At 37.0% G+C, this 14,524-nt stretch overlaps 1 protein-coding gene across 1 annotated transcript in view; it reads right to left on the reverse strand.

The window, feature by feature from the left end:
- Positions 1–1,784: 1,784 nt before the first annotated feature.
- Positions 1,785–14,524, reverse strand: part of LOC129807113 (teneurin-a) — a 232,326-nt gene continuing 219,586 nt past the window's right edge. Inside the window, exons 19-21 of the mRNA XM_055856153.1 lie at positions 12,955–14,361; positions 6,856–8,069; positions 1,785–5,487 (exon numbers count right to left, since the gene is read on the reverse strand). Coding sequence (XP_055712128.1) covers positions 4,342–5,487; positions 6,856–8,069; positions 12,955–14,361 — 3,767 coding nt within the window. The 3' untranslated portion in view covers positions 1,785–4,341. The remainder of the gene's footprint in view (positions 5,488–6,855; positions 8,070–12,954; positions 14,362–14,524) is intronic.

Consider the following 14,524-nt stretch of genomic DNA (forward strand, 5'->3'; position numbering starts at 1 on the left):
AGTATTGTCAGATAATTACTCAAATTTTTGGATTTCGATTTTCGATTTGGAAAAGAAAACTACAATACTCAAACATAATATTTTTCGTTAGAGTGAAAATTATGTCATTGGTATCGTCAGAAAAATTACTTAAATTTTTGGGCTTTTTTGTCCCTATCGTTCATAAAGACAAAAAATACACCAAATGAGACTCTGTTTGCTTTTCGAAGGTTAGATGTAAGACGTTTTACATGTTTTGTTTATCGGTTTCATTTTTATTGCTGATTTTCGGTCAGTGAAAAGTGTCTCGTCCTTTAAGGGTTAAGCTACAGTAGAGTTTCGCTATAGTCCATATTTGGTTCCAGATTTGACACTTGGGTCACGCTATAGTCCATGTCATATTTTAAAATTATCAACGACTTTTAGTATTGAAATTGCTCGACGGCTTCCACTTTCTTTGCAATTGTGGTCTTGTCCTCGCTCTCTTCATTATGGATCACAATATTATCCCAACTACTCAATAAAATTTGCCAAAAATATTAAAATAATTATGACAACATTGCATGTCGCGTACTAAAAAACATAACCTAACTTAAAATCAGTGTTTTGAAATCAACGGTCGATAAATTATGGACTATAGAGCGATGGCCTATAGCGGGACTCTACTGTATATGGCTAAACCACAGGTCTGAAGCCCGTATAAGTCACGAGCTCAGACACTTCGCAAAGCCTGGGACGCCTGGGACGCTTTTCCACCCCTTTTTTTATTGCTCATTTTTATAGTGCCAGCAGAATTATCTACATAAAATTGCTTTCTTTTACAAATCAGAATAATAAAAAGTTCAGAAAAAATTTCACTTACCTTCGTATTAAAGTAATTTTTGCACTCACTGAATTAATAAGTGATTTGCATCAACATAAAATATCAGAGCACCAAAAAAATATGCGAAGAAAAGTCATTTTCACAATATTATAAATTATTCTAATTTAAATATATTTAATATTATGTATATATAATATTTCAAATAGGGATATATACAACAAAGAAAAATATGAGTTAAAATTACTTCTCTCGTGTCATTTTTTTCTCAATTAGCTTTTCATTTGGATCCTGGCATTCACAATAGTGTCTGTATATGTCACAATACACGTGATTAATTAAAAAAAATAATAATAAAACGAAAAAAAAACTTATACAGATTGATAATAAAATCGCTGTAATTTTTTTAATCTGCCTATAATACTTATACAATTTTTTTTCATTATTTAATTCGGACGTTAACCACTTTTTTATTTACCACTTTTTCTCAAGTTGTTTTTTTCTTTTTATTTGTTGTTTTGGTCTTGTTCTATATTTCCTTTTTTTGCCTAATGGTTGTTTTTTTTTACGGAGGAGGTCGGGGGAGTGAAAATACGAGGATGGATCTGTATATGAGGGTGGTAAAACTGGAGAATTATTGGACATGAATCACAAAGAGTTTTACACAATTGAGGACAGTTTTGGGTTTATTTTTATTTTGTTGTTTTCTTTTCTTTATTTGCAACTAAATTCCATGTAGATTTAACCACTGTTACAGCAATTCAGAGTATTTCTCTCATCATCATCATCAAATACTTCCTGTTGAGTATTGATTGTGACTAGGGAAGAAGGATTTTGCAGACATTTCAGTTAATATCTATTTTATAATTATCGTGTCTCGTTTTCCTCTTTTTACTTTTCACCTTTCAATAATTCTATTTTTTTCTATAATTACGCTTTTTTTCAATTTGATTATTACATACTTCTCACTTTCTTGTTTAACTTATTTTCTGTTTTTTTTTTCTTTAATTAATGTGTATATAAAAAAACTCTATGAAGCGATTTGATATCAAAGTTATTCATTTAAACCATTATCATCATGTTTTTTTTTCTTCATATTTCTCATCAACTTTGGACTATTACAATTATTTTTTTTTGTTTACACTGATAAATTCCCATTCTTTGATAAAATATCCATTGTATTGATTTAAGTATAATACAAATACATATATGTTTCTTTTTACTCCCTCATTTTAATTTCTTTTTATTTTTTTTTTAGCAACAACTTTTTTTTAATCTGCATTTTTAAATCATCTCCATATTCTGTTAAATTTTGATGTTCATTTATCTTCTTCGGTTGGTAGTTTTCCATTTTTTTTCCACCTCGATTTCAATATCTTCACTATTTTATAAAAATAAATATACAGTGTACGACTCTATATATTGATTTTCTTTAATACCTTCAATATGTTATTGAATTTTTTTTAATATTCTGTTTTTCTTTTTCCTTTAATACTATATCAGTAATTTTCTCACCGTGACATCGTGTTTATTTCCCTTATGGGCTTCTCAAAAATTAATATTTTTTCTCACCCATAATGTGACTTTTTACATGGAATTTTCTTTTTCTTATTGAATATTTCACTTTTGCTCTATAAACGTACAACGCTTTCCACCCCAAATCCGGGCCAAGTTTTTTTTTCAACGTTGTTGTACACAAAATGATTCAGCTTCTCAATTTTTTTTTGTATTCTTTTATATTTAATTGTAGTCTGATATTAATGTTAATTTCTATCATTTCTACATTTTTGCATTGTTTTTTTTTTTCTCTTCGAAACTATTCATTTAATTACAATTGCAACTACTTGCGAAGATGGTGAAGGTTAGAGCAAATTCCCGGGACATTTGTTTAAATGACGCCCGTTGCGCCCGTTACATGCGCCATATTTTATGGCACACGAAATTGCAATCCACATTGTTACACTTTCGAAAAATTAAGCTGAAGCTTTAGTGTACAAATGCAAAAATGAATTTAGCCATTTTGGCGGATTTGTTTTCTTCGGAAAAAAACTACACTGTCTCGAAAAAAAAATTGGAGAAAAAAAAATCGCTGAATCTTATCCCTTCTGTCCCATTTTTGTTTTGCAGAAAAAATGCGGCGGAATATTGTTCACTACAATTGTAACACATTTATGGCACCATTAATTTATTATGTTCACTAAATTCATTTTTCAAGTGATTCCTAAGTGAGGGTATAATTTTTTTTATAGCAAAGATGAACAAAACCATAATTTTATGGGAAATTGTCAAAAAATGGACGAAAACATTCGCTAAATTTAACGAAAAATTGCAATGTTCTTTTGTTTTAGTTGTCCATGCGAAGTTGTACAGAAAATAAATCACAGAGTATGTACAGAATAATATGGGGCAACAAATTATCAAATGTTGAAACAAATGAAAATTTAGCCTCAATACACCTAACCTATAAGCTAAAAACTATCAGTAGGACATTTACAATTTACATTCACGTTTTCTCAAAATTTCATGTCCAATTTTTGCATGGATTCAAATGGTTGTTTTTTTTCTTAGTTTTGAGAAACTTCTGATACTCTTTCCTTTCATTAGTCACTAAGAATATCGTGCTGAAGAATAAATATTTACAGTGGATTTCTATATTACAGTAACTTATCTATTGAAACATTGTTTTTTTAGATTTGTTTTTTCCTCAATTACAAAGAGACTTGACGTAATTTTCAGCAATATTTGAAAATTTTCTTTATTTTCTAACATTATTTCAATAGTAGATCATTTCAATAAGTTAAAATTTACCTTTAAAGGGGTGTATTTGGCAACATCTCCTCATTTTCACATAAATTTCCTAACTTTAGTGCTGCGTTGCGTATTTGATATTGAGACATGTTTTTTTTTTCAAAAAAAAAAATTGACATGTCAAATAACTGGGAAAGAAATGTCACTTATCTGTCATTTAAATTAACACTTAGAGAGCATTTTGTCTGAGTTCACTTTGCAAAATGTACAATTTTAAATCTCTTTTTTTTGGCGTATTTTTAGTGATATTCATCATTTATTCACCTACATTTTCCTTTATACATGAGACCCAAAACTGCAGACCTAGTTTCAATTCTATGACCTCTAACATTGTAGTTTGACCTTGACAATGAATATTCCGAAATTTATCCATAATCATATTATTTCATGTTAGTAAGTTTTGTATCCTAAAAACCTATACGTTTAAAAGTATCATTTGTTGTTGCGTAAGTTACAATTAATTGGTTCTGGATGAAATGACGCCAGTCTCAAAAGCTCGAATCACCATTTTTTTTTTAGTAAAATTTCAATGTGTTTTTTTTTTAAATTTCTCCCTGACACATTTATCAAACTACTCTCAAAATCCTCTTTAACCATTCCATCTAATACAATGGGTAATATCTTTTATTTTACAATTTATCTCATTTTATACTTGGGCTTTAATATTTGTGTCAATCCCCAAAATGAAGGATTTTCCTGTAGTGCCGCCGAAGTTAGAGTGGGTAGTATTTAGGCTAACATGATCGTCCATCGGGGCAGTTTTCCGTAGATGCATGTCTTCGACGTCGTCGTCGTATTTGGTTAGTTTTCTTCTTCACGAAGCGTATATTGTAGGGATCCTCCGCCAATTCAGGGTACTTGCCTACATCGTGAATGTATTCACCCTCATACAGATTGGCATAGCCCTGCTTGAGGATCTCATCACTCTCCGTTTGACTCCATTCCACTGTTGTGGTAATACCATTCCGAAGAGCATCCTTCTCCCTATGCCAAGCTTTCCGAACTGCCGTCAGCTTGGCATGGTGCATCAGTCTCTGGGTCTCCTTCTCCACTGTTGTCCCATACCTCAGATTGATCACAGTATGTGCCCCGTGTATTTTAACGTCCAGGTAGTTGTTGCCACTGCCATTTTCCCTTGCAATCTCATGGAATGTGGTATTAACCTGACCCTGAAGACGCTTCAGTTGCTGTCGATCCTCACTGGCACGCCATGCATCTTCCTTTACGAAGAAGAACGAATCCTGCTGACTGTTGTGCACCACAAACGTAATCGGCAGGAGGTGGGATCGATTGAACACAGATGTATAGACATCCCTGTAGATGGCATTGGCTGCCGGAACACTCGACACAATAGCCTGGCCAAGTGATGATCGCGATACAACTATGCCCCGTCCAAATGGCGGATCAGACGCTGCTCCTATCTTACTAGGTGCAACCCTCATAACGTCCAACTTCAACTTCGATCCTGGAGGAGACGAAAGCTTTTCAACGTTGGATGCTCTCCTGAGAGCAAGATGAGCCAAGAAGCCACTTTCAACTTCTACGCTCGGAGATCCAGTAAAATCAACTTGGGTCACCTTGGGAATAGGTCCGAAGTTATTACTTCGTCCCCATGCACTTGGTGGACGCCACAGCTTCTGATTGAGTTGAGGCATCATATTGTTCACTTTGTAGCCCATTAGATGGAGCCAAGCACTATGATCAACTGGATAGTTGCGATCATGACCAATGTTGATAGGATCGTTTCCATTGAAGCGGTAGAGATGTAGTTTCGTTGGCGTAGGTACACGTTCTGCTACATTCTCCCAATCAGGAGTCATCCACTGCCCGATCAAAGGATCATAAACCTTTCCATTTGGCATGTGTACCAATGAAGTAACCTGCAATATTTTAACATTGTAGTTGCTGAAAATGTAACCAGGATGTCGTCGGCAGTGGCGCATCTAGACACTTATGCGGGGCATGCGGATACTAATTTAATTTTGAGTTTAACTGGTTTAATTTTGAAAATGCAGTGAAATTTTAATAATTTTTAATAAAAGTTAAACGCAAAAGTGGAAGCTCTCCTTTTCTAGGAATGTAGTACTCAATGTTCATCAACAGTAAAAATCAAAATTTTGAAGAATAGTATTTTGATTAAGATTATTTTGAAAACACGCACAGCTTAAACATGAAATGGTTAAGGTTGTACTTAAAACATGCACAGCGGTTAGATTTCTTAAAACAGATGGTGCTCGTCAAAACCGGTACAGCCGAGCACAGCTGAAGAATAAAATGGATAAAATTGTGCTTAAGTCGTGCATAGCTCAAACAAAATTGAATCTAAATTTTTAACAGTTTTCTGAATCTTAATCGTTTTATGTTTAACAGCTGTGCGCGTTTTCAGCACAATATAAACTGTTTTATGCATGAGCTATGCAGATTTCATGCACAATATTTGAGAAGTACCAGTTTTATACACAATCTGAACCATCCATACATGAGCTGTGTGTATTTTCAGCACAATTTTAATTTAATATTTTGAAGTATGTTTTTACATCAACTCGAAATTTTGAAAGAATTTAAGGACAAAATGCGTTTTAGGAGCCAAGAAGAGCGCCAAGAAAGCTCTGAAAGAAATTAGGCGCCCCCAAGAAGTACCTGAAGGAATTTAAAGTGTCATTTTTTGTATTTCAACATAAAATCTTTCAAAAATATAAGGGCAAAATTCTTTTTGAGAGCTTTATGGGCGCCAAGAAAGCCTTTAGAACAATTGGACGCCCCAGGAAGTCAGGGAATTAAAAAAGCTTTTTCTTTACTTTAACGCGAAATTTTGATAGATAAGGACAAAATGCATTTTACACTAGGATCACAAAACTAGAGGAGCGCTCTAGAAAGTCTTGTGAAGAAATTAAAAGTTTTTTATTTATTTGAACGCGAAATTTTGCAGAATTATAAGGACAAAGGCATTGTAAGAACTAGAAGAAGGGCACTCCAGAAAAACTCGTAGTCTATTTTATTAAAATCTTTTTTACTTCAACATGGAAAGAATAAAGGGTCAGGGTTTAGTTGTCTAAAGAAAAGGAACATCGGAGCCCCTGGAGGCTCGCGCCCTGGGCGGACCGCTCCTTCCGCATCCACTTAGGTACGCTACTGGTCGTCGGTTGAATCAGAGACTGTGATAACTGCATTTGCTTTGTCACGCAGCGATGCATCATAGTTTCTGATCCAACCGACGACGACATATCAAGACATCAAGACTATGTTACCTGATCCAGTATTCCACCGCAGAAGTCGATGGGCAGGTACAAGTAGGGATTGGAGTCATACACAATATGTCCATAGGGCGATCTCATGATTTCCCTAATGCCTTCGCCATATTGATTGAAGATCATCACAGGTGTACCACACTGATCAGTTGCAACGTAGTATTTGTGTCTGTACACCTGTGCGTAGATCAAGTGTCCACGATCGTCGTAGGTCAGAGACATTAGTTTTCCATCACGTGGCGAGTAGATCTGACTAACTTCTTGCAGTCGGTCTTGATTGTTGTAGAAGAATTGAGTAACATTTCCAAAGTTATCCTTTCTGGTTGACAATCGATTGAGGTGGTCGTAGTAATATTTGACGTCGAAGCGTCCTCGCTTGGTGGCCCTTACAAGGAGTCCTTGCGTATTGTAGTGGAACCGTTCTTCCCGAGCATTTTGCGCAACAAGACCACGGCTGTCGTATTTGTACTGACCCTCACCGAACTTCATGATACGATCCATTCCGCTATACTCCATCGGAATGGTATTGCCGCGGTATGTCAAGGAAAGCATATTTCCATTGTCATCATACCGGAATCCCCATGGTTCCTGTGCTTCAACTCCAATCAGTTGACCATCACAATCCCACGTAAAGTTCTTCACATTGGTGTACGTATTCACACCAACATTCCTCGTGTACGTTTTCGTCTGGGAGATTCTTCCATGCATATCATGTGCAAACTCCATGCGGAATACTTCCATTCGGTGGATAGTCACGGACATCTGCGTCTCTAAGAATTGTCCATTGACGGTACGTGAGAAAATGGCAGTGCCATCGAATACAGAAGTTTGATTGGGACGAGGATGGGTCACTTTGAATGGACCAATTTCTTCGGGTGATCCCGTTTTGCTGCTGTAAGTGAATGTTTGGACGGGTAAGTTCTGACCTCCAATACGGCCTTGGATAGATGTCAGACGGAAATTGGAGTCATAGTCATAGGAGAACTTGGCATTGCTCAGTCCTGTTTTGGCAGAGAAGTCAATACGTTCTTCAGTTAGCAGAGCTCCGGTGTACTCAAAGTCCCATCTGTATTCTAGTTCGCGCTCAATGTGCCCCACAGTACTAGGCATTCCAGTCAGAGCATTGTAGATAAATTCACTGCGACCGTCGCCGTGAACTACTTCGGACAGTTGACCGGTGGGTGTGTATCGGTAGACTATTCGGGCACCATCGCCTAGGATGAAAATTCGATGTTTGATTTATGGAATTTTCAATATTAAGGAACATATGGCAATAGTTTTCTAAGAAATGTTTGATGTGGACCTTAATAGAAATATAATGAATTCGTTCATTGGACTGAATAGATTAATGTTCACAATTACATCCTTAATTGGAACAACGAGTTTTCCAAAATCTTAAGGAAAGACAGGATGTTAAAAGAAGAAGACTAAAATTCTAAAAATGCTGTAAAAGAATGAAACAGAAAAATCAAGATGAGTCGACAAGTGTCTAGCCTAGCATTAAACAGGAGGACATAGAGTGTCTGAACTCAAAAATGTTATAAGGTTGATATCAATCTTATAATACTTAAGCAGATCTATCAAAGAGGTAACGGATACGTTCCATACGTTATAATTCGAAAACGCTGTTCCGATATTATTCAGGAACAACGAAAATTAGGAAGAATCAACGACTTCAGAATAATTCGCACCATTTTGACTAGTAGTTCTTATTGTTCTATCAACGTTGCTTTTCCTTCTGATCGACGGACTGGAAATAAAGTCAGCTTCTTTGAAACCGACAAGAACTTTATAGGGAACAACTTATTCACTACCAAAGACAGTAGTCAAACAGGGCTCCCGATGGGGGACTACAACTTTGAAGTTGTCAACTCCTTCGTATACCTTGGGTCAACAATCACAGCCGACAACAACATCTCAACAGAAGTCCACGCACGGCTGCTGAAAGCCAACAAAGCCTATGCTGTATAGGACTATGATCCTGCCAATCCTCACGTATTCGTATGAGACGTGGGTCCTCAGCAAACAGAATTGCGATGTCTTAGCCGCGTTAGAGAGGAGGATACTACGACGGATTTTTGGCCCCATATGTGAAGAGGGACGATACCGGAGCCTATACAACCATGAGGTGTATGAGCGCTACCGAGAGGTAACTGTCATCTGGTCATCTGGTTCGCAAGGATGAGGACGACCCAGCCTGGAAAGTCTTTAGGGGCGGACTCTATGCTTCGAGGAGACGAGGCCGACCCAGCCTCAGATGGACCGACGGCGTGAACCAGGACGCCAGCTTATTAGGGGGTGCGGTGTTGGAGAACAGTGGCGCGTAACAGGCTCGAGTGGCGACGGGTCCTGAGTCAGGCCAAGACCAGTAATTGGTTGTAACGCCGGATAAGTAAGTAAGTAAGTAAAAAGAGTACAAACTACCTCAGAAAAGTGCATATCACAGTGGAACAATAGGCAAGATCGTTAGGTCTTGGGCGAATAAGATCTCTGACTCGACTCTTACAGTTGTGAGTTTGAGTCCCGCCCAGTGCAAGCAACTGAATGTTTAGGAAAAAGACATTTTCACTGTGATATAGCGTACTAAAATGCACCGCCTCTACCCAAAAACTCCAGGGGCACGGAAGAAGCATCCACATCGCAGGGAAGGCGCTCATGTTCGGTTTACAATGGATATAGCACATTATTCTAACACGGGATGTACCACTTTGCAACATGATTAATAATAACCTCAGAAAAGTGGATCCCGGTACGTACAGCTATCCTGGGGAATTAGACTTAGAACTGGTTATCGGATATTAGTAAGAAGAGGATTTTCGAAGATCCGTACCCATGACAGGTAAGGATACAAGGGATGATCACTTATAGAGAAACTTATATAAGGTTTGGTGTCAACAGATTCCTGACGAGAGATTGGTCAGAAAGCTATGTAATCTAGAACCAGAGGAGAAAAGATTAGAAGATCATCCCAGTGAATGTTATCTTTAAAGAACTAGGTGTCCTAAAAGAACTCTGATGATGCCAGGCGATGTCTATATATCCCAGATAATGGAGAGGTGTGGTGGTAGATGTCTTGTCTCTTAAAAGGACGTAGCGACACTTGAGTAAGAATTCCAGGTGGATGATTGGTTGAATTCTCAATTATATAAGGCAGGTTCTGTCTTCTATAGTCTAGAATGCAGATAGTGCATGGCTCTTGTACTGTGACTACAAAGAAACATTGATCAGGACGAGTGATACCAAATGAAAATTAATTACTTGATTAGATCGGATGTTTCTGTAGCTCAAGTGCAAAGCGAGAAGTCCTCAGTTTAATCTAGAGGCAGTAGCAGGAAATAGATGGAGGCACTGAACCTTTCTTGATTTTCACAATTTTATTCAATGAAAATCAAGAAAGTTTCAGTGTCTCCGTCTATTTCCTGCTACATTCTGTCGAACCGAAATTCTTCTAGAGGCAGTAATATATTGCCTTGCTCAAAGGTCAAATTCTAGAACGTAACGAATCACAACTGATGGTTACTAACCAGGTCGTTTGTCGATTTCCTGGTTAATCGGAAATTTAGCCATGACCGAAATCATATCTTGTACAATAGACCATTTCGTATTAGTCCGAAACACTTTTTCCTTTCTTTTAAGCAGTGAGGCAAATTTATAATCATAAAATACTAACAGTAACCAGTGGGAAACTTATGTGGTTACGTTTATGAATTTGGACTCTGATGAGCATTGAGGATTGGATATGACTTGTCTTCCTGATTAACGCTGCTTTATACCGTGAAAGTGGATATCTTTGGTCTTTGGCGGTGACTGTCCCCTGCTAATCGTAAACTCTTCTTTAATTTTATTGTTTAAGGATGGTATTCACTGACATGATCTACCATGTCCGATCGGTAAAGACCTTCTTTAAATGCTAAAAATAATGAAAAGTTATGAAGAGCAGGAGGCCAATATCATTCACATCACCTGCATTTACCGTATAAATAGGGTAAATGTCCTAATTCAAAACGATTTCCAGACGCTTTAACTTTGACAGAAGATTCAACACATTAAGTTAATATTTTTCTGAAGAAAATTACATCCTTACCCAAGAAACAATTTTTTCTTAATATAGTCTTGTAGAAATCCTTAAGTCAGGCACTATAGAACCAAAAATCTTTTTATTTGCTTATAACGCTCTTGGTTCCATCACTGAGATTACTATGTGGCGCACTCTTAAGGATCTTAAGAGCGTCTGTAGGAATTTCCACAGAAAATTCTCACTTTAAGTTTTTTAAAAGTGCACTAAAAGACTTGTTTAATACTTGGTTCCATAAGGCAGCTATTTTGCTTCTTGGGTAACTCTTCTAGAATGTTACTGTTTAGTGAATTTTTTTTTAGATATAATTTGAAAACTTCTTAAATACAAGAAAAAAACTTCTTAAATACACGAGTGCAAAATGTTTCTATTGGAAACAAATTGATCCAAATGGAGACAAGAGAAAGTTTCTAATTGGAGACAAACAGTGTAAATGAAACAGCGACGAAAGGCTTCCAAAATTTTGTGGAGTTGCTCTTGAGTGTAGAATTTGTTCTTATTCCTAGTGTTTTCTCCTTTCTCATCTAAAACAATAAGAAAATCTCTCCAAAAAATCATATTTCCGGAGTTTCCTATTGAAGCATTTGCAGACACAACAAAAAAACCCTTTTTATTCACGAAATAGGTTATTATTTCATTTGAAAACTTCACGTACCGTTAACAATAAAGATTAGCACTTAATTTCAGATAATTCTGCCAGAAATATTACATATATGTATAAAAAAAATGTTATAAAGAACAATCACCCTAAAGTGTTTTTCATTACACTGAGAAAAAAAGAGGGTGCGATTAACATTTTTTCCTCATAACTTTAACACTTTTTAGGCATAAAAATATATCAACATTTTTTAATGTTAATTTTACACCTTTATAAGGGTAAAATTAACATGAAAAAGTGTAACTTTAACCCCCAATACACCTAAAAAGGGTAATATTTACACCGATTTCGGATCAATACTGCAGGGTAAAATTAACATTTCCGGAATGTTATTTTGACTTTTTCGGATTTTTCTCAGTGAGAAAACATGGTTGGTTGATGAAAACGTACACTTTTAATTTTTCTGAGAAATTTATAAATTAATATTTGTGAATATGAATGGATTTTCTCTTTATTCGGAGCAAAATTAACTAAATAATGAAACTGAGGTATAGAAAATATATAAATATAGTAATTTAGTACTGTATTTATCATGAAAACAGTGACGTCTCCATTTAGAGTATTGAAAAGTTTCCATTTGGAACATGTTTTGAATTAGCTTAATTTACCCTATTCAATTTTTGGAATAAATTCATAATTATTCGATTAAAGAATTAAACTTAAGTATTAGAAAAAGCTCAATATCTGTCTCTCTATCGCTTCACTGAACTGGGTATCTTCAGTAAGTAAGCAACGTAGAAAGACTTTAAAAACCTATTTTAAAAGTTTCTTCATCACTTGGACTTATAAAGAGCCTCAGAATTATTATTATTCGAGCTGCAAAAGATAAGTTTTCTCCCTAAAAGAAAGTTGAGGCATCCCAGTTGCATTTACTTTGGAGTAATGTTATCTTATGTTAATGTTAACTACCCTGGGATTTCTGGAAAATGTCTTCCATCTCAACTAAATTTCAATTCATCGTATTAAATTGCATTTTCAGGGGGTAAAAAAAGAAGAAGGAAGAATGGTTCTACCCTTAATAATTTCAATCGATAATATCTTGTAGTGATGCATTTTCCCATAGTTACCCCAAATATAGATTTAATTTTCCACGGTCCAATGTAAGAGAATTTGATTTATGAAATAACACTCTTTTCAATTGAGCATATTTGTCAGACTTTCTCTGCATAACACAGAGTTTTGGACTATACAATGTTCTGAGCAAAGAATAATTCTGCGAGGGGAAATTTATTGAGACATTTTTCATTGGCTCTAAATTTTGTGGTAGTTACCACCGCAATGGTTGGTGGTGAACAAAGAGATTCCACTGAATTTAGGTCAATGCGAAAAGCATGATTAACGGGCCAACTAAAGTGCAAAGGCATACCTGGAAAGACTGTCTGTAGCAGAGCACCGCTGTGGGAGTAGTGCTGGAGGTAGGGCTTGATGGTGCCTGGTGGTGTGTAGGTGAATCGAATGAAACCAATTGATGGCTGCAGGCTGAAGGAGTGTTTGGTACCACTGGGCAGGGTAACATGTCTCAGTCCACCATCCTCATCGTACGCCAGTAGAATCTTCCTCTGACTCGCCAGTCCAATTTCCGACACTAGATTGAGGTCATTGTAGATGAAGCTCACGGTACCATCCTGTTGACTTGTAATTTCTGAGAGTAGTCCATGCTGCTCATAGGTATATTTCAGCTCAGACGGTCCCCATGTCCACCCATCAATTCGATTGAAGCGGTCATAGGAAATGTTAAGGGGGTAACCAACAGCAGCGGGATGGTATGACTGTGGCTGACCCGATGGGTCAAAGGCGATTGTAAGGATGGGCTGTCTGTCGCGGTCGAAGAATGTCTCCCTGCTGGTGAATTGGTCAAATTCCACCCCAAAAGCACGTGAATTGTTGACAAAGAGCTCATGATTGAGTGTCTGCTGCGGATTGCGAACATCCCCAACGAGACTATACGTTGAATACATGGTGTTAATTAGCTCATCACCCATTGTTACCGTCTGCTGTGACCACATGGGCAGCATTTCCGCCTCAACGGGCAGAGATGCCTCCAAGAGGGGATGTCTTGCTATGGCGGCCGACTCAATCACCATATTGTTTGGTGTTGCAATGGAAAGGGTATTGTTTGTATTTATATAGGCAATGGTCTTTTCCACCCCATTGCTCATTGTGAGTGACTTAATGCCACCCACAATTAGCATATCGCTGCGATCATGTTGATTTTCAGCAAAGAGACTTTGAACTGGTGCTCTGACTTGTACTGCCAAACCAACATCAGCCGCTAAACTTGATCCAATTGCCACAGTTTCTCCCGTTGGCAAAATCAATCCAATCACCCGACCAAATTCATCATATGAATAGATGTACGTTTCACCCCCACCTGACCGACTATTCAATAGGCCCGAGGTGGTATCATAGTCTAACTCAATCTCCGATTTGCCCTTTTCCGTCAGCTTCGCCAGAAGCCCAACATTGTTGATCTTTAGTTCGGATTTGTGGTCTTGGGTGTTCTCAATCGAACTCACCAGGTTACTATAGTCCCGGAGGAATTGGATCTTATTCCCTGAACTATCTGTTACTGTGGAAAGTTTTCCAAAGCTGGTATTTTTCGAATAGAGGAAGGAGTAGCGTGTCTTGGCCGATGCTAAATCCTTAGTGGCCACATGTTGTCCATATCGATTGAACACATACACCTCACTGGTGGGTGGATACGGAATGTGGAATTCACCGTTGATATCGTGACTGGGTAGATAGTGCTGCAGTGCCAAAATGTGCAAAGATCCTGCAGAGGTGTGAGGGTGGAAAGAGAATAAAAGAAATGAGTCACGCTAAAGTGATTAATAGGGTATTTTTTTTCCTGCAAAATGAGCTCGCGGGAAACACTGTTAAAATATATCTATGGGAGTTACTAATTGGAATCACAAACTGGGACTGGCAAGATATGA

The sequence above is a fragment of the Phlebotomus papatasi genome, chromosome 3 (assembly GCF_024763615.1).
Source record: "Phlebotomus papatasi isolate M1 chromosome 3, Ppap_2.1, whole genome shotgun sequence".
NCBI lineage: Eukaryota > Metazoa > Arthropoda > Insecta > Diptera > Psychodidae > Phlebotomus > Phlebotomus papatasi.